We start from the raw sequence: 21,675 nt of genomic DNA on the forward strand, positions 1-21,675 counted from the left end.
ATGAATTTATTTAAAAACCTGTCACAAAGCTCGTGTGATTCAGTGTGAAATCTTGTTTGATAACACTCCCTCTGAAATGGAACGGAATATTTTGTTACCTGATAAATAGTCCATAAGGACAAGTCACCCGGACGCAGAGAAAAACATTACAATACAGATCGGAGGCCATTTAGCTCAGAGCAGCCAAGAGAGCTATCAAGTCGAATATGAATTTTCAGCTCTTGACCTCTGACCGTATAGGCTACAGCACTTAATCATTAGCTATTGGCCACCCAACCAACAGAAACCGATCCTTCTTATCCACTCTATCTAGGCTTTTTCATAATTGTAAACACCTCAATTAAATCTCCCATCAGCGTTCTCAGTTCCCAGCAAAAAAATAAAAGCAAAATCTGCAGATTCTGAAGGATGGCATCGTGGCTCAGTGGTTAGCACTGCTGCCTCACAACACCAGGGACCTGGGTTCGATTCCAGCCTCAGGCAACTGTCTGTGTATAGTTTGCACATTCTCCTTGTGTCTACATGGGTTTCTGCCAGGTACTCCAATTTCTTCCTGCTGTCTAAAGATGTTCAGGTTAGGTGGATTGGCCACGGAAAATGCAGAGTTACAAGGTCTGGGGGGATGCTCTTCAGAGGGTCAGTGTGGACTCGATAGGCTGAATGGCCTCCTTGGTAAAAACAATGACTGCAGATGCTGGAAACCAGATTCTGGATTAGTGGTGCTGGAAGAGCACAGCAGTTCAAGGAGCAGTGAAATCGACGTTTCGGGCAAAAGCCCTTCATCAGGAATGGCCTCCTTCCCAATTGTCGGTATTCTATGATTCTGTCTGGAACAAACACGATGTTGGACAAATTTAGCCGGTCCGGCAACATCTGTGGAGAGAGGAGAAAACAGAGTTGATGTTCCTGAGTCCAGGAATGACTTATCTTCAGATGGGAAGGATGGAACTGTTCCAAGTCTTACAGGGAAAGAGGTCCAGTGGCCCACAATACACAAGCATTTGTTTCAAAAGTAGTAAATATGAGGTGAGGATAAGATTCTTTCTCTCACAGGTGAGTAGTTAAGGTATGCAATTTTCTGCCAGAAAGTGAGGTTCAGTTGAAGCATTTTGGGTAATTGTTTAAATAGAAACAATGTTCAGGAGTAATGGGGTGAAGGCAATGGATTGGCACAGAGTTAAAGTGCTCAAGTACCCATGCAAACACTGGGCTGAATGGCCTTCATCGCAATGTAACAATTGTGTGCTAGATACCTACAATCTGCACAAAAACAGAAATTGCTGGAGAAACTCAGCAGGTCTGGAAGCATCTGTGGAGAAAGAAACAGAGTTAACGTTCTGAGTCCAGTGACCCTTCTTCAGAATTGATGGTCGCTGGGCAAAGGTGGTATATGCTCAAAATTGGGGAAGGGGGTTGGATTGGGATGAACTGATAGTTGAAAACGGAGCCCAGATAGAGAGAAAAGATTAGCGGACAAAGGTATTCAGAAATAAGCCAGGGAAGAAAGGATGCTAGATGGGTGATCATGGGGGATATGAGTGGGTGAAAATGGGCTGGCTATGCTGAAACCAACCCATGTCATGTCAGCCCCCGGGGTGTGGAGGTCAGTAATAGACAGGAAGTAGGTACTGAGGCCTGAAGGCCGTAACGCCGCGAATGGAATGATGAGGTGTTTCTCTCCAGCTTGCTCTAATTCTACAGTTTGCTTCCTCACACTCGAGCACAGGGCCATTTCTCTGTATCATCTGCAAAGCTCTAAATCATGCCCATTACATTTATTTCATAGAATCTCTACAATGTATAGAAGCAGACCATTCAGCCCATCGTGTACATACTGACCCTCTGAAGACCATCCCACCCAGACCCAGAAACCCTGCATTTCCCATGGCTCCACCTAGTCTGCACAACACTGGACACTATGGGCAATTTAGCATGGCCAATCCACCTAACCTGCACATATTTGGACTGTGGGAGCAAACTAGAGCACCCGGAGGAAGCCCATGCAGACATGAGGAGGATGCTCAAACCCCACACAGATGGTTTCTGAGGCTGGAAATGAACATAATATCATCAGCATTCGCCTTGGCAGTTACCCTCAGGACCTTATATCTTTCAACATGATCACCTCTGTATCTTCTAAACTCCATTAAATATAGACCCATCCTGTCAAATCCTCCAATGTGTAATCTCCACATAGCCACCCGAGGCTGGCATCACACCCGGGTCCCTGGTGCTGTGAGGCATTGATGCTAACCGCTGATCCACTGTGCTGCCCACAGTCTTGATCATTGATATAAAGCATGAACCCCAAGGAATGGACCCTATTGAACTCCATTGGATCCCAACCTACTCATTGTAAAACTAACTGGTGATCATAACTCTTTGCCTCCTCACACAGAGCAAACATTCAATCCAGCTTGCCACTGTCTCATGGATCCCACAAGCTTTCACTTTTCTGACTGGTCTGCATGTGGGACCTCGTCAAAAGCCTGGTGAAAATCCACGTGGACCACATCAAATGTGCACCTCTCATTGATTCCCCTGTTTCACTCCTCAAAAAATTCAACCAAGTTTGTCAGACACTTCGTCTTCTAACAAATGACTGCTGACTGGCTTTGATTCTTCGGTCTACTATAAATGAAGACTTAGACTTGTCTCTTATGAATTTTGTTCACTGATTTCCCTCCTGCTCTGTCTAGATTGACTGGCCTGCAATTATTGGCATTGTCCCTTGTCTTTAAATCAGGTTATTGCCTTAGCACTCTGTCACCACACTGTAGCCAGAGGGGAAAATGATGGTCAATGACTAATTTATTTCTTCTTTTGCTTCCCTTTGTGGCCCTGGATAAATTTCTTCTGGGCCTAGTCATTTATCCAACTTCAATAAAGTTAAACAATAGAGATTTATAAAATAATGAGGGGTATGGGTCAGGTGTCTTTTCCCTAGGATGGGGGATTTCACAATTATTTTTCAGGAGAGAGGAGAGAGATTTAAAAAAGACATGAGGGACAAAGAGAGTGGCTTGTGTGTGGAATAAACTCCCTGAGGAAGTGATGGATGCAGACACAGTTTCAATGTTTACAAGACACTGAGATAAGTACATTATAGGAAAGGTTTGGAAGGATAAGGACCAGAAGCAAGGGCAGTTTATTTGGGATTTTATTCAGCATGGACTGGTTGGATCACCGGGTCTGTTTACATGCTGTATGATTCTATAAATATCTGCAAAGTTTAATGGTTCCTGCCTCACAATGTCTACCCTCCTCAATCACAATGCCTACTCATTCCTTCTGTTTTATGAAAGCAGTTACAAAGCATTAAATGTAGAAACATAAAAAAAAGGAGCAGGAATGGGCCATTTGGTCCTTCAAGGCTGCTGTACCATTTGTATGATCACGGGTAACTCAGCCTTAACATCACACACCCATTCTTTCCCTTTGTATCTTTTGTCTCTACAAATCTATTATTTTCTTGAACGTATTCAGTGTCCTAACCCCCATAGTCTTCTGTGGTTAAACACCTTATTAATGCTTTAGATCATCTTGTTATTATTCAGCTTGTTATCCCACCAAGCACCTCAAACCCTAACTGTAGACAGGTAGGAATGAGAATGGTAGGGGATGAGGCTTGATGGGAGGTGGATCCAACAGCAGAGATAGAGTGAGTGAGAGAAATCGGAGAGAAGACATTGGGTGTTACGCTGATAGATGGAGAAGGTCAGTGACCTTCTCCTGACAGTGCTGGGCAATCCTCCAGTCAGCTGAGACTGAGCTGGCATCAGAACAGGCTGCCATAGTCAGGTGTATTGGCCTCCCTTGCTGGTCCTGTCAGAAATCTGTGCCTGTGCACCTCCCTCCACTTCACCTGACGAAGGAGGGATGCTGCAAAAGGTTGCGATTTCAAATAAATCTGTTGGACTGGAATCTGGTGTCGTGTGAGTTCTGACTTTGTCCACCAACCCCCCCCCCCCCCAGCCTGTTCAACACTGGCACCTGCACTCCGATGCATAAATGCATGAATTCTGAACACTTGTGTATTTCTACTGTGTTATGCCTCCTGACAGTGTTAACTGTTTGCTCATCAAAATCACAAAACCCTTACTTTGTCCTGATCTTCCCACAGGAATTGACTGACAGTCAGCAGATGCTGGAAATCAGAGTCAAGATTAGCATTGCTGGAAAAGCACAGCAGGTCAGGCCGCATCCAAGGAGCAGGAAAATTGACATTTCGGGAAGGCTTTTGCCCGAAACGTCAATTTTCGTGCTCCTCAGATGTTGCCTGACCTGCTGTGCTTTTCCAGCACCATTGATCTTGATAGTCAGCAGAGTCCATCAGAGGTCAAAGGGGGACAGGAACGATTTATTTGGGGAGTGGTTGACACTTACTGTCCACTCATCATTCTCACTTGGGTCAAAATCTTGCGGTTTCCCTCACTAATGGCAATAGTGAGTGTACATATTCCCTCAGGACTCCAACGACTTGGAGGCAGTAAGGACTGCAGATGTTGGAAGCCAGTCAATAGATGTGAAGCTGGAGAAGCACGTTAGGTCAAACAGCATCGCAGGAACAGGGAAGCCTGGAACCATTGACTTGCCAGCTCCTCGGATGCTGTCTGATCCGCTGTGCATCTGCAGGACTCGAATAGTTCAACTCTGTATCAAACCATAAGACACAGCTGTGAACCATAACTTGGCAATAAGTGCTGACATCCACATCCAGTGAATGAATTTTTGTAAAAGGTCACTCAGCGAAATCATGGCTGATCCGATTACCCTCAATTCCATTTTTTTCTGTAAGGTGTGATTTACTCACTGATTAAAAATTTCTCTGTCTCAGCGCAGAATATGCTGAATGACCCAGCCTTGAGAGCCCTCTGTGGTAAACAAAACCAGCTCACCACCACCTGCTCCAGGGCAAAGAGAGATGGGCAGCCTCATCCCTTGAGTGAGATTTAAAATAATAACCTCTGGAAATGAGAGGAGAAAAGTTAAGATACGTATTTGTTTTAATAGGACACTGCCTCCATTGTAATGAGGGAGCATAAGAATGAAGAGTAGTGAGAGACAAGTGAGTCTTTTCGGCCTGTTCCAAATGCTGGCCGTGGTCATCTTCTCTCGCTGTTTCTCTTTCTCTTTCTCTTTCTCTCTCTCTCTCTCTCTCTCTGTCTCTGTCTCTCTTCCCTATCAACCCTAACCCTAACTCTAACTCTAACCTTAACCCTAACCCTATGTGCTTAGCGCACTTGTTGCCAACTGGCTATCAGCTGAATGAACAACATGGTGGCTCAGTGGTTAGCACTGCTGTCTCATGGTCCCAGGTTTCATTCCAACCTTGGGCGACTGTCTGTGTGGAGTTTGCGCATTCTCCCTGTGTCTGCGTGGGTTTCCTCCAGGTGCTCCGGTTTCCTCCCACAGTCTAAAGATGTGCAGGTCAGGTGAATTGGCCATGCTAAATTGCCCGTAGTGTTAGGTGCATTAGTCAGAGGGAAATGTGTCTGGGTGGGTTACTCTTCGGAGGGTCGGTGTGAACTGGTTGGGCCGAAGGGCCTGTTTCCACACTGTGGAACAGGAACAGAGGAAGTGAGAAGAATGTGGCCTGTGTCAAAAGCCAGTCCAGACCAATCTTATTTTTGAATTTCTCATCATTGTACATCCAAACCCTTCCATGACCTTGCCTCAGTCTGCACTGTGACCTCACACAGCGCTGCAATCCTCTGAAACCTCTGTGCTCCTCCAGTTCGGAGCTACCACCCAGCTCTGGCTTCTGGAAGACCTTCATCAGCCGACATCCAACTGATACCACCTCCCCCCCCCCTCCCCCACCTCAAACCTGCCTGCCTCCTGACCCCCTTCAATATAAGTTGTTAACGGTGAGGCGATGATGGTATAATCACTGGACTGTTCAGCTTTAGACCCAGGTATTGTTCTGGGGACCGGGGTTCCATTCCCGCTAGAATGTGAATTCAGTAAAAATCTGGAATTGCGTGTCTGATGATAACTGTGAAACCATAGTCAATTGTTGGAAAATTCCAACTGGTCCTCCCCAAACTCCAAACTCCACTAATATCCTTCAGGGAATGGAACTGGCATCCTTATCTGGTCTGGCTTACACAGTACTCCAGACTCACAACAAAGTGGGTGATTCATAACTGCTTTCTGGGCAGTAAGTGCTGGCCCAGCCAGCGATGCCCTCAACTGTGAATGAAAAAATATCTTCACACTTTTAAAAAAAAGCCCTACCCTTTGACTGAACGCTTGGTCACTTGTCCCAGTGCGCATTGTGTTTGTTAACTGTGCCAGCAAAGCCCCCTGGGGGAAGTGGGGGAGGGTGACTTATTGCATGGATGGTGCTACTCCAAGGCACGTGGTTGTTGTTATCAAAAGCAGTGGTCAGGCAGGAACAGCAAATGAGGGCGTTTGTTAGCATTTGGGCCACAGTGTATGTGGAACAGCAGTGCCCCAACGCTGGTTGATTTATGACTGCTGCTATGTCGGTCGGGACAGAGTAAGCTACGACATGCAGGCTTGGCCAGGGTAATGGATCACAAGGCTGTCTCATTACACTCTCTCGCTTGATCTTTTGACAATCGGCAATGAGACAGGAACGTTTGTAACACAGTGAGAGAGTTCTTCCCCTCCCCGCTCATTAGCCAGTCCCCATTAGCTCTAAAACCAATAATTGCTGATAAGTTCTGTGCAGGCATTAATTATTTATTCTATTTTAATAAGGTTTTTTTTTCTTAAAATGCATTGAGCTGGGGGAAGGGTGGGCTGTCGAGGAAGGAGAGATTTCTACGCTTTTTATAGATATATTGGCAAAAGTGATGGTCTGCGAAATAAGTAAAGTCGTTCTCTTTCACTGTCCCTGGGGTGGGGGAAGTCCAAACTAGAGGACATAAGTTTAGGATGAGAGGGGAAAGATTTAAAAGGGACCTAAGGGGCAACTGTTTCACGCAGAAGGTGGTGGGTGAATGAAATAAGCTACCAGAGGAAGTGGTGGAGGCTGGTACAATTACAGCATTTAAACGAAATTTGGATGGGTATATGAATAGGAAGGGTTTGGAGGGATATGGGCCAAGTGCTGGCAAATGGGACTAGATTAGGTTAGGATATCTGGTCGGCATGGATGAGTTGGACCGAAGGGTCTGTTTCCGTGCCGCACATCTCTGTGACTGGCCTTAATTCCTTTCGGTTTGAGGCAACAGTGTATGCATCTGTTTCTCACCTTAAAAAGATATATCTCCTGAGTGTTTGAATTATTACATTGTATAACCATTCATCGAAAATGTTGCCTCGAGATTCTTCAAAGCTTCAAAATTAAGATGGTCATTCTTGTGATTGACTCCTGTCAGGGTCTTGCCTCCTCCATATCTCTATAATCTTCTCCAGCCCTCTGAAACTTTGAAACCTTTGTCCTTCTCCATTTCTGACCATTTGAGCATCAGTCGCGTTCTTCTTTTGACCACTGGTGACTGTGCCTTTAGCTGCCCATAGGGTCCAGGTTCTGTAATTCCCTCCCTTGATATTTTTCCCTCAGGACCTGCTTCTTTACCTCAGTGTAGAGTGTTTGGAGTATTTGAAACTTACTCACTCATAGGTCTCTCGGAGCACAGAGACATCAAAAGAAAAGATTAAACTCAAAATCAGAAGGATGTTTTTAAGCTGGAGAGGGTCCAGAAGAGATTTACCAGGCGTTGCCGAGTATGGAACGTTTGAGTTATAAAGAAAGGCTGGATAGTCTGGGACTTTTCTCATTGGAGCAAAGAGGTTGAGAGGCAACCTTATAGAGGGTTTTAAAATAATGGGAGGTACAGATAGAGTTAATAATAGTTATCGTTTCCTGAGGATAGGGGATTTCAACTCTTGCAGGCACATTTTTAAGGTGAGGGGAGAGAGAGATTTTAAAAGACATGAAGGGCAATTTTTTTTACTCAGTGGGTGTGGATGGACTTTCTGAGAAAGTGGTGGATGTGGGTATGATGCCAATGTTTTAAAGACATTTGGATAGATAGATGAATAGGAAAGGTTTGGAGGGATATGGGCCAGGCACAGGAGGGTGGGACGAGTTTAGTTTGGGGTTTATGTTTAGCATGGACTGGTTGGACCGAAGGGTCTGTTTCCCTGTTATATGACTCTATGACTATGACTACATACAAGTGCAAGTTTCCTAAAATAACAGAGCACACTCAGTTCCAAATGGGTTCATGCGGTTAACTTGAAGGATAATTTTCCTGCCAAATAATTGATTCCCTATTATTATTTCTGAGTTGCCAATAATCAGCAATTATACTGGCCCACCAGCAATGTCCAGATTGTGAAAAAGCTGATGTGCAGGCATAGTGATTGGGAACGAGAGTGTGGTGTTAGTGAAGTTGGTGAACTGTTCAACCTCCTCGTGGGAGCAAAGGGTGGCACTAATACAGTCATTGATGTAGCAGAGGAAAAAGTGCGGAATAGTGCCAGTGTAGCTGCGGAAGATGGACTGTTCCACGTACCCGATGAAGAGGCAAGCATAGCTGGGATCCATGGAGGGGCCCATGGATATCCCTTTCGTCTGGAGGAAGTGGGAGGATTTGAAGGAGAAATTGTTGAATGCGAGGATCAGTTCAGCCAATCAAATGGGTGAGTATGGCAGTGGAAAGGGCACTGATTGGGTCGGTGTGAAAGGAAGAAATGGAGGGCTCGGAGGCCTTCGTCATGGCTGATGAATGTGTACAGGGACTGGAAGTCCATGGTGAAGATGAGGCGTTGGGGGCCGGGGTAACGAAAGTCATGGAGGAGGTGAAGGGCATAGGTGGTGTGCTAAACGTATGTGTGGACATCCTGGACCAAGGAGGACAGGACGGTGTCGAGGTATGCGGAGATAAGTTCGGTGGGGCAGGAGCAGGCCCAGATGATGGGTCAACCATGGCAGTTAGGCTTGTGAATTTTGGGTAAGAGGTAGAACCGGGCAGTGTAGGGCTCCCAGACTATGAGGAGGCTGTGGATGGGAGATCTCCAGAGGTGATGAGGTTGTGGATGTTCTGGGAGATGACCATTTGGTGATGCAAGGTGAGGTCGTGGTCAAGGGGACAATGTGGATTTCACCATTTTCATCACTTCCCCTCCCCCCACCTTATCCCAGATCCAACCTTCCAACTCCGCACCGCCCTCTTGAACTGTCCTACCTGCCCATCTTCCTTCCCACCTATCAGCGTCACCCTCCTCTCTGACCTATCACCTTCAGCCCCACCTCCATCTACCTATCACATTCCCAGCTACCTTCCTCCAGCCCCACTCCCCACCCCCTCCCATTTATCTCTCAGCTCCCTTGGGCCACAAGCCTCATTCCTGAGGCTTGAAATGTCAATTCTCTTGCTCCTCGGATGCTGCCTCACCGGCTGCACTATTCCAGCACCACACTCTTCGATGAGTGAGCCAGTTGAATATGTGACTCACAGCCACTCTACTGGCAAAGCCTTGTAACGGTGTCATGGAGATTAATCTTTAAATTCCAAATACCCTCGGGGATTGTCAGCCCTGAGAGGCATGTGAACACAATGCTGAACATTGTAAATCAAGATGCATGGCACTCAAAGGGTTAAATCCAATTGGCCCTCACCCATACTCCTTTACTTTCTCTGATGCTGGCGGATTATGTTCCTGCACAGAATGATCCTCATTACTGAGACCTGAGAGCAATAAAAGGCATTAGCTGAGCTACTGGCGGGGTCAGACCAGCTGACAATCGATGAGAGACAGAGGGAGGGACACAAATGATGGGATATGGTGACGAACCTCTCCATGAGACCCTGATTAAGAAGCCCCACAGTCAGGAGACAAGTGTGGGGAGTAGGGGAGGGGGAAGTCACGGAGGAGAAGGAGTTGCAGCCACTGGAACATTGAGGGATCCAAGTCATACCGACAGAAAGATTCAATCACTGTGCGTGTGTCAAAGTACCTCTGAGCAGGTTGACTAAAATTATCTGTACTGAAGATGTGTTGCTGGAAAAGCGCAGCAGGTCAGGCAGCATCCAAGGAGCAGGAGAATCAACGTTTCGGGCATGAGCCCTTCTTCAGGAATGAGGAAAGTGTGCCAAGCAGGCTAAGATAAAAGGTAGGGAGGAGGGACTTGGGGGAGGGGCATTGGAAATGCGATAGGTGGAAGGAGGTTAAGGTGAGGGTGATAGGCCAGAGTGGGGGTGGGGGGCGGAGAGGTCAGGAAGAAGATTGCAGGTTAGGAAGCTGGTGCTGAGTTCGAGGGTTGGGACTGAAACAAGGTGGGGTGAGGGGAAATGAGGAAACTGGAGAAATCTGAGTTCATCCCTTGTGGTTGGAGGGTTCCTCGGCGGAAGATGAGGCGCTCTTCCTCCAGGCGTCATGTTGCTATGATCTGGCGATGGAGGAGTCCAAGGACCTGCATGTCCTTGGTGGAGTGGGAGGGGGAGTTGAAGTGTTGAGCCACGGGGTGGTTGGGTTGGTTGGTCCGGTTGTCCCAGAGGTGTTCTCTGAAACGTTCCTCACTTTCTCCTAAAATTATCTGTAACCAGTCTCTGTTTGAGGGAAGATTTTCCTCATTGCATTTTTTTTTTAAATGCCTCCAGCTTTGACTCTTTGCCCAGTGGCTAATTGAAGCTGGGACTGGGAATGGATTTTCATTTATGATCTGACCAATTTTACCAATCAGAATCTGAACACCTCTCGGTCTGGTTAATGCGTTAATGGATGTTTTAGATGTGACATGATCTGTGACAGCTCCCCAGTGAATAATGCAGCTGGACCCATAATGTCCAAGAGGGGATTGAGATAGAACGCTGGGATAGAATTGAGATAGAATTGTGAGTTGAGAGGTTACGCTGAATGATGTATAAATTCTGCCATTGACCCAAAGATACTCAAATAGGATTCCATGCTAGAAGCCTTGCAAACTGTCCCGTCAGTACCCAGTGAGTTATATAATACGTACAAACTATTCTACTCAGTAACACTGTGTTATATAGCATGGGAGAATTATGCTTGTATCACGACATATTCCATATTATGTACAGCAGTGGCACAGCATGGATTACTAGAGTTATGGTTGAGAAGGAGGCCATTCAGCCCATTGAGTCCATTTGACTTTCTGTAGAGGAATCCAGTCAGTGTATTTCTCCTGCTCCATTGCTTTAACTATGCAAGTTTGTACTTTGCTAATTACTCTCTCAATATGCGTTAAAAGATTAACACCATGTAACTGCAGGTCACACTGACGCTGCACTTTGTTTAGAACTGCTTATGTTGCCCCTTTGTACCCCCTGAAAAAGCTCAATAGGTCCAGCAGCATCTGTGGAGAGAAAGCAGAATTAATGTTTCAGGTCCAGTGACCCTTCCACAGAACTGTTCTAACTTAATTCTGCTTTCTCTCCAATGATGCTGCCAGACTTAGAGAGTTTTTCCAGCAACTTCTGTTTTGTTTCTCTTTTCCAGCATCTACAGTCCTTTGGGTTTTACTTTCAGCTATTTTGAACAGATGACATCTGATTTTTAAACGATCTCAATTCGCCTTAAAAAGGAAACATCCTCACCACACCTACAGGGCTTTTTATGTTTCAATTAAGTTCCCTCTAACTCTTCTGAACTCCAGTCAATAATAGGCTAGCCTGCCCAATCTTTCCTCATAAAATAACCCACCCATACAGGTACTGATCTGGTATACCTTCTCTGAATGGTCTCCAATGTATTCACACACTTTCTAAAATAATACTGCGTCAGTACTCCAATTGCAGTGTCAACAATGCCCTGTACGATTGAAGTAAGCCTCCCTACCTTTGTAGAGAAAGTGAGGACTGCAGATGCTGGAGATCAGAGCTGAAAATGTGTTGCTGGAAAAGCGCAGCAGGTCAGACGGCATCCAAGGAACAGGAGAATCGACGTTTCGGGCATGAGCCCTACCTTTGTAGTCAATTACCCTCACGATAAATGGTAATATTAGCTTTCCCAATTACTTGTTGTACCAGCCTAGAAGCCTTTTACAATTTGCACACAAGATCCATGTGAACACAGCCTGGTCCATCACGCAATCCATTGAGGCGAAAGTGAGAACAGCAGATGCTGAGTCCAGAGTGTGGTGCTGGAAACGCACAGCAGGCCAGGCAGCATCTGAAGAGCAGGAGAATCAATGTTTCAGGCATAAGCCCTTCATCAGGAATTCTTAATCTCAACTTCCATCTATCTACACTTCTCGCTGCATCAGGAAGGCAGCCAACATCAAAAACCCCTCCCATCCCGGTTATAATCTCTTCCAACCTCTTCCGTCGGGCAGGACATACAAAAGCTTAAACACACGCACCAACAGGTTCAAGAACAGCTACTTCCCCTGCTGCTATTAGACTTTTGAATGGACCTCTCAAATTTTAAATCTCATGTCGATCTTACTTCTTGTGCACTTTCTGCAGCCATAACTTTGTATTCCTCAATAAAACCTGAAAGAACTGCACATGCTGTAAATCAGAAACAAAACCAGAGGTGGCTGGAAAAGCTCAGCAGGTCTGGCAGTGTGTGTAAAGAGAAATCAGAGTTAACGTTTCGGGTCACGTGACCCTTGCTCAGACGTTCTGAGGAACGGTCACTGGACTTGAAACATTAACTCTGATTTCTCTTCACACACGCTGCCAGACCTGCTGAGCTTTTCCAGCCACTTCTGATTTTGTATTCCACACTCTGTTCTGTTCCCCTACGAGCTTCATATGGTATGATCTGTGTGTACTGCATGAAAAACAAAACCTTTCGCTCAACCTAGTACATGTGACAATAATCAATCAGATCAAATCACATCAGAACCATTTGCACCTCAGAGCTCTGCAGCCTCTCACCACTGAGAGTAAATTCCAAATGATGAGAGAACATTGAGCTCTGAGATGAGGTAAGATGCAGAAAAATACAATGGCCTGACAATTTGCACATTTTCAAACAAAACAAAAAAACAGGCTGGTATCATATAAACGCCATTCCTCATTTACATCACTTTCTTTAATTGTTCTCCTCGAATGACGTTTGAATGTTTCTCTGTTAAACATCCCTCCAGCTGATTTCACCCATGCTAGTTCCACATGCATGAACCAAAATTGGAAAATGCTCTGCAGGTCAGAAGGCCGTTTGCAGAGATAAACACACATGACCCTTGCAGGACAATGTCTGATTAAGGAGTTCTGAAGGAAGGGACACTTGGCCTGAAATGTTAACTCTGCGTTCTCTCCACAGATGCTGTTGAGCTTTTCCAGCAATTTCTATTTTTGTCTCTGATGAAGAATCGTTGATCTCAAACATTGGAAACTTGGTTGGTAGAAGAGCGCAGTTCTGCTGAAAACCAACAGCAAGTTCCCTGTGGCAGGATGAAGCTAGATATTACACTGTCAGAACTTTGCAAGCAAATCAAGCTTCCAATGGCATGTTTAAAAGTTCACTTATGGAGCATGGTTGTTGTTGGCTAGACTAGCATATATTGCCCAGTCTGAATTGCCCAGAGGGCAGGTAAAACTCAACCACATTGCTGTGGGTCTGGAGTCACAAATAGGCCAGACCAGATAAGGATGGTAGATTTGTTTCACTGAATGACATTGGTGAACCAGATGGGTTTTTGGGACAATAGACAGTGCTTACATGGTCATTATGCGACGAGATCTTATGCAGCAAATCAAATTTTAATTTCGCTGCCTGCCCTGGTGAAATTCAAGCCCATGTTCCCAGAATGTTAGCCAGGTTTCTGGATTACTAACCCATTGATATTACTACTATGCCACCGTTGCTTATGTTAGCATCTCGTGATATCTTATTTTCTGGCCGTCCCGCCAGATTTAACAGCTTTCCAGTTATATATAAGCAGGGAATATCTGCCTGAAGATGTATAACTGTGTGTCAGTGTGTTGCTGAGGCCACTGCAGTTTCCTCACAGGGGAATGTGTTATCAGGCCATGATTGAGTTTGGCCATGATCAGTCGAAAGGCTATAGGGCAGGCCTGAACTGAAAGAGAGAGGGAAGCTGTTTCAGGCAGGATGTGAGGCATGGAGGGAAGGAGAAGATGCAATGGGGTGCAGAGGAGGGAATTGTTCTAAGCTTGCGGTGGTCATGTTGCAGGGTTTGGTGAGGGTGTTGCTGTATTAGTCAAAGATGTAAAACTTGGGGTTGGACCTCTGAAAGCTAGGGTCCTGGAGATTGAGCTGAGTTTACTGTGTTGCCGAATGAACACCTAAACTGAGAGGGTGGGGTTAAAGGTCTACATTCTGTGTCAGGTGTCAGATGGTCTCATTGGGATGGTTACAGATTGTAACAAAACTGGGATACCGATAAAGGCAGGGGTTAGGGTGAGGTTGGAAAGCGTAATGCACTTAGGTGCAGGTGAGAGAGAAATGTGGAGCACGATTGTTATCGGGTACGACATGGCAGTGAACCTACTGCTAATTAACTGAAACATCCAGAAGAGCTTACCTTGCCTCGTAATCTGTTAAAAGTATGAGGGACAGAGAACTCCCAAATTCTTCTAATTAAAGAAAAAAATAGCAATTTATTCTTTAACACTAAAAGTGAACATTAAACAACTATTTACAACTCTAAGCCTCCCTTCTCTTAACTGCTTGTTATCTGCCTCCAACTCTATAACAATATACTGTTCCCATAACAACCCATATTAAAATTACATCGACTTAATTTCAAAGCCACATAGCAGCTGTCGTCTCCAGTGGCCTTCGTTCTGTTGAGATCTCCCTGGGTCGACTTCTGTCTTTTACCGCAAAGGTGTTTCATATGAAAAGGGTACCTTTGATAGAGAGTGTTTTGCTGGCAGTTACTCTGTTGATGGCAGTTGGTCTCTCTGTCAAACTTTCAAAATATCTGCTTCTTTATACTCCTAACATTGGATCATCTCATTGGTTCGAGATTGGCAAAAACAATAAATTCAAACTCAATTAAGTTTTAGTATCCTGGCACATAATTTAGATTGGAGGAGAAAGTGAGGACTGCAGATGCTGTAGATCAGAGCTGATAATGTGTTGCTGGAAAAGCGCAGCAGGTCAGGCAGCATCCAAGGAGCAGGAGAATCGACGTTTCGGGCATGAGCCCGAAGAAGGGGTTCCTGAAGAAGGGCTCATGCCCGAAACGTCGATTCTCCTGCTCCTTGGATGCTGCCTGGCTTGCTGCGCTTTTCCAGCAACACATAATTTAGACTGATTGGTTAGATTTGAATTGTTGTCAAAACAACTCAGAAGTCTATTTCACAGCCAAATGTGACATATGTTCAATTTTCCAGTACACTCTGAGACTGCTAGCTAGTCATATGACAGGTGCTTGTAAGCTCTTAGTGCAAAACAGCATTCACTTTCTCTTAAAGGTACCTTCAACTTCATAACAATTGCAGACAGAAGTTAGGGCTGAAGGGTATGGGGGGATAACTGGGAACTCACTATTAAGATTAATGAGTAGCTATGATCATAATGAGTAGTGGAGCAGACTTAAAGAGTCAAATTCCTGACGAAGAGCTTATGCTCAGAATGTTGATTCTCCTGCTCCTTGGATGCTGCCTGACCGGCTGTGCTTTTCCAGCACCACACTCTCGACTCTAAAAGTGTGTCAAAGGTGATAGGGAAAAGCTGTTGGCTGGCATGGGGAGAAGGTGGATTTTGAACATATCGATGAAATCTCCTCTAAACCTTCTCTTCCAAGCTTGCTGTGTAATTCAATCTGTTCATTCTTTGCAACTTCTCTCCCCTCTCTCGTGCCTCTCACATGTGACAGGATGCTACATTGCTTTCTTTAAGGTGGAATGTTGTTGTTCCCTGAGGGAGAGCCTGGAGGCTGCAGGGAGTGAGGGGTGCGGAGGTGATGAGCCAGGGACTGGAAGGGATAATCAGGAGGGAATTGTCAGATTCAGTCTGGCTAGGGAAAGATTGAGGGCAGCCTTTCCTGTCAGGCAACCGGTCGTGTGGGTAATTAGGACCTTATTTCTCCTCAAAGTATAAAAATGGCAAAGTGGTGGGAAATGGTCAATTACCACGGAGGAAGACTGCTCAGTAAAAGTTTAATTCGCATGCTGCTACACTTAGTGTGCACCACCCAGCCCCTTGAGCCTGCTCCTACAGTCAATAAAATCAGATTGTAATCTCAAATTCGCCTTCCTGTCTACCCCGATAATGCCTTCAACCTATTACTCAAAAAGAACGTGTCTGCCACTGCTTTAAAAATATTCAAGGCCCTTTTCAGGAAGAGAGTTCCAAACACGAGTGAGAAAACATAATTTTATTTCTCTTTTAATGATGCAACAATTGATTTTTAAACCATGGCCCCTCATTCTTGATTCTCCAATAAGAATGAGCCAAACCCCATCAGGATTTTATGTGTCTTTATTTGAGTCACATCCTAGAAGCATACAATGCCTGCAGTATGGAAGCAAGGCAGTCAGCCCATACCAAAGAGCATCCCCCCCAGACCCATCCCCCATATCCCTGTATTTCCCATGTCTACTTAACTTAGACTACACTTCGCTGGATACTATGAGCAATTTAGCATAGCCGCGGAGTGTGGTTCGGAAAAGCACAGCTAGTCAGGCAGCATCCGAGGAGCAGGAGAATCGATGTTTCAAACATAAACTCTTCATTCCTGATGAAGGGCTTATGCTGGAAATGTCGATTCTCCTGCTCCTCAGATGTGCCTGACTGGCTGTACTTTTCCAGCACCACACTCTTAACTTTGATCTCCAGCATCTGCAGTCCTCACTTTCTCCCCACAATTTAGCCTAGCCAGTCAACCTAACCTGCACACCTTTAGTCTGTGGGAGGAAATCAGAAAAGCCAAAGAAAACCCACACAGACATGGGGAGAATGTGCAAACTCTACACAGAGAGTCACCCGAAACTGGAATCAAACCTGGGTCCCTGTGCTGTGAGGCAGCAGTGCTAACCACTGAGCCACTGTGTGTCTGTTAAGTGCCAGGGAATACAAGATTACTGGATTGTCCAACCTTTGCTCAATAGACAATCTTCATTGCAGTTATTTCAATAAAGAGAAAATACTATGGATGCTGGAAGTTTGAAACAGACACAAAAGATGCTGCAGAAACTCTGTGGAAAGTTAATGTTTTGAGTCTGATATGACTCCGTCATATGACTCCGATATGAGTCCGTCTTTACTCAGCGAGTCATGAGTTCATGGAATGCCCTGCCAGTAGCAGTGGTGGACTCTCCCTCTTTATGGGCATTTAAACTGGCATTGGATAGGCATATGGAGGATATTGGGCTAGTGTAGGTTAGGTGGGCTTGGACCAGCGCAACATCGAGGGCCAAAGGGCCTGTACTGCGCTGTATTTTTCTATGTTTTCTATGTTCTATGACTTCTTCAGAACTTATCCAGCATGCTCTGTGTACATTGCAGATATTAGTCTGTAAGTCTTCTTTGAATCTCCTCCAATATATTTACATCCTGAAGTATCAATCGTATTTGGCTTGGCAATATGTAAAATCTGAACGTGACCCAAGTCTCTAACATCTAATTTTGACCGTCATTTTGTTTTTGCCATCAGAGTTCTGACGAAGAGTCAGCAATTTCTGTTTCTGTTTCAGATTTCCAGCATGTGCGGTTCTTTGTTTTATTCTGCTGACAGTAATTTTCTTTCATTTCTGCAGATTCTTCTTAAAATTCTTCCTCAAGTGCAATCAAAACTGTTTGAAAAATGCTGGGAATCCACGAGACATGCGACGGTTTCAGGTAGAAGTTGATTGTTAATTTGTTTTTATGGAGTTGATCTGTGTTTGCTGAGGATTAAGAGTGGAACAGGGAGGTACTGGGAAGAAGGAAAAGCCAATTGACCTCACGACCACCCCACAGCATCCATGGGCAGTCGCTGTTGTAAATTGGCCACCAGTTGATACCTGGTGAACTCTCGCACAAACAGAGCTTTTTTTTCATGCTGTTGATTGAGGGATAAATGGCCCCTCAAAATTCAGAGGAGAGGTCCTTTGCTGATGTCTTTCACAGCACCCGGAGGGGGTTTAGCATGTAAAAGGTAGCAACAGCAGCAGTGAAATCTCTGTGAGCACCGCGCTCTGATTTCAACCTGGGATTGTGTGCATGTGGTTGTGGAGCTGGACGTGAATCCATGAGTGAGAGGCTACCGAAGCTGGTTTGGCACGTACTTCAAGTTGGAGATATTTCGTGCACAGAATGAAGGAGGTGATACTAAAGCTCACTGTCTGTAAACCAGGTTGGGAAAAGGCAGTTCAAGAAGAGGGCAACACCTTCTTTGTTTGCCCTTACTTGACCATTACAGCATGGACCAATTTGGGCTCAAGGGCCTGCTCCATGCTGTCGGACTCGAACCATGGTTGAAGGTGCTGCCCTCAATCCTGTGATTCTGTCCAGAACCAATACATAGGATATGCATTGGACAGAAGACTTTAATGCTTGCGTTCAAGAATTGACCTACAGTGGTGAATTTGTTGTCATGAGGAAATGGGGAACCTGTTTATGTTGTACTAAAATAGTGAATTCATGAATTATCATAAGACCTGAGCATTGATAGCATTGAACTGGGGAAGGAGCTGCTCATTCTACACTGAAAACGAATGGGGCTGGAATCACATTATGGTCACTACAGATAAAGAAAGTTTGCGTTCTACAAATGATGGTCTAAACTCTTCAATTGCGTTAAAGTCAATTCACGTTGGAGAAGTTATGGCAGAACCAATTGTTGGTAAACACAGGAGAAAACCCAAAAATAGGGCAACTCATTGACCAAATATCACGGTGGTCTACGTATTTCAATATGTTAGTTCAAGCAGGATTCGAAAACCCCATAAGGGGCAGCAATCCAGAATTAGCAGATGCAGGAAGGAGTAAATACCAAGCCCACCAGACTGTGCAGTAGTGGGCAGTTCCTGTGCGGCTGATGAAGGGAAACATGATGTGGCAGTGCTGCTGTTGGCAGTGTTGAAAGTCACTTCATCTGACAAAGGGGCAGTGCTCCAAAAGCTTGTGATTTAAAATAAATCTGTTGGACTATAACCTGGTGTCGTGTGACTTCTGACTTTGATTAGATTAGATTAGATTACATTACAGTGTGGAAACAGGCCCTTCGGCCCAACAAGTCCACACCGACCCGCCGAAGCGAAACCCACCCATACCCCTACATTTACCCCTTACCTAACACTACGGGCAATTTAGCATGGCCAATTCACCTGACCTGCACATCTTTGGACTGTGGGAGGAAACCGGAGCACCCGGAGGAAACCCACGCAGACACGGGGAGAACGTGCAAACTCCACACAGTCAGTCGCCTGAGGCGGGAATTGAACCCGGGTCTCAGGCGCTGTGAGGCAGCAGTGCTAACCACTGTGCCACCATGCCGCCCATCTTTTATGAAGGGAAAAGATGAGGAGACATGTTCTGCAGAATCTGTCGATGATTTGTTTCACCCAATTGTAAGAGAGTCATTTGATAGCAACTGCATTTAGCAAGGATGGTGTCAGGGCAAATGTAGTGGGTTAATCCAGGGAGCCATGTCACTGAATGAATCCAGACTTGTTCAGTGCCTGAGACTAGCTGGCAGTCATCAGGTGGTTATCCACCAGATGAAGGAGCGACGCTCCGAAAGCTAGTGCTTCCAATTAAACCTGTTGGACTATAACCTGGTGTTGAGTGATTTTTAACTTTGTCCACCCCAGTCCAACACTGGCATCTCCAAATATGAAACATTCAATGGAGAGTACAGGAAGGTATGTTAGGAGCAACACTAAATTACCTACTTTTGTGACAAACAAAATCAGCAGCATGTGATAAGACATAGCTAAGCTATCCATGACTAACAGGTCTAAGCTCTGCAGTCCTAATATGTTCAGTTGTGAGTAGTGGTAGACAGTTAACATACCGGAGGGGGAGAGTCCTCAATGATAGAGGAGCAGCAATCTTCTGTGAGAAGTGGTAAGTGGATGATCCATCTCAGTCACTTTGAGAGGTCCCCAGCATCACAGATGCCAGTCTTCAGCCAATTCGATTCACTTCATGTAATATCTAGCAGAGCTTAAAAGCGCTGGATGCTGCACAGGCTATGGGAACTAATAATATGCTGTCATTAGTACTGTATGACTGGCCATGCCCCTAGCCAAGCTGTTCCTGTCCAGCTACAACTATAGCATCCATGTGTAAAATTGCCCACTTAAGTCCTGTACATTAAAAAGCAGGATAAATCCAACCCAGCCAATTACCACCCCATCAGTCTACTCTCGATCATCAGAAAAGTGATGGACGTTGTCTTCAACAGTGCTGTTGAAGCAGCACCTGCTCAGCAATAACCTGCTCAGTGACGCCCAGTTTGAGTTCCACCAGGGCCACTCAGCTCCTGACCTCATTATAGCCTTGGTTCAAACATGGACAAAAGAGTTGAATTCCAGAGGGGAGGTGAGAGTGACATCAAGGCTGCAATCAACCATGTGGATAACAGGGACCCCTAGAAAAACTGGAATCATTGGGAATTGGGGGAATGACTCCTTACTGTTGGAGTCATTTCTGGCACACAGGAAGAGGTTGTGGTTGTTAGAGGTCAGGACATCTCTGCAGAAGTTACTCAGGGTAGGATCCGAGGCCCAACCATCTTCAGCTTCGTCAATGACCTTTCGTCCATCACAAGGTCAGAAGTGGGGATGTCCACTAATGGTTGCACAATATTTGTCACTATTCACAATTTCTCAGATCCTCAATCAGTCTATGTTGCAAGATCTGGACAATAGCCAAACTTGGGCTGACAAGGTTCAAGCAACATTTACACTACCCAGTTGCCAGGCAAATACTATGCCAACAAGACAGAATCAATCCATTGGCGTTGATGTTTAATTACCATCACTGCATTCCCAATATCAACTTCCTGGCGGTTACTAAAGACCAGAAACTGAACAGGATTAACCATGTAAATACTGTGTCGACAAGAGCAATTCAGAGATTAGGAGATTAATGAGTAACTCACCTCTTGACTTCCCAGTTCCTGTCCACCACCTACAAAGCATAAGAAAACAGATTGATGGAACACTTTCCACTTGCTTTAATGAGTCCAAGAACACTCAAGACTCCTGATATCATTCAGGACATATGTTGATTGAAACCCCATCCACCACCTTCAATATTTAATCCCTCCACCACTATTGCTCAGTAGCAGCAGTAGCTACCAATTACAAGATGCACTGAAGTAACTCACCAAGGCTCCTTGGACAAGACCTTCCAAATATGTGACCGTTTTCATCTCAAAGGACAAGCTCAGCAGATACAAGGGAACACCTCCAAGCACAAGTCCATCTCACTAGGTTGAAAACCTGGAGGTCCCTCCCAACAACAATGTAGATATCCCTACACCCCAAGCACTACAGCCAAGAATACACCAGGAAGCTTTCTTTTGAAAAGATGAGGAAAGTAATTTGGTTCCATATGATTCTCTGAATATGTGTGCTGTTCTTTATTGTTGTGAATAGACATTTGTTGGTTAGCTCGGTTGGCTAGATGGCTGGTTTATGAACCAGCTGAAGTTATCATGAAGGACTCTCCTTCTCAATGTTTTCCCTCGCCTGAGGTATGAATAACCTCAGGTTAAACCACCACCAGTCGTCTCTCTGTAATGAGAGAGCAGCTCTATGGTCTGGTAGGACTATGGTAGCTTTAGCTTTCTGACATAAGTCAGCTTTTCGGTGA

The 21,675-nt window shown here is 45.2% G+C and overlaps 1 protein-coding gene across 7 annotated transcripts in view; it reads left to right on the forward strand.

Moving 5' to 3' along the window:
• Positions 1-21,675, forward strand: part of LOC122551859 (transcription factor COE3-like) — a 474,992-nt gene that overhangs the window by 208,915 nt on the left and 244,402 nt on the right. For all 7 annotated transcript variants that reach the window (XM_087991763.1, XM_087991769.1, XM_087991775.1 and 4 more), the window contains exon 7: positions 17,628-17,709. In XM_087991763.1, the coding sequence (XP_087847889.1) occupies positions 17,628-17,709 (82 nt within the window). The remainder of the gene's footprint in view (positions 1-17,627; positions 17,710-21,675) is intronic.

Source organism: Chiloscyllium plagiosum, unplaced genomic scaffold (assembly GCF_037043375.1).
Source record: "Chiloscyllium plagiosum isolate Xiang-an unplaced genomic scaffold, Cpla_swu_hap1 HiC_scaffold_1, whole genome shotgun sequence".
Classification (NCBI taxonomy): Eukaryota; Metazoa; Chordata; class Chondrichthyes; order Orectolobiformes; family Hemiscylliidae; genus Chiloscyllium; species Chiloscyllium plagiosum.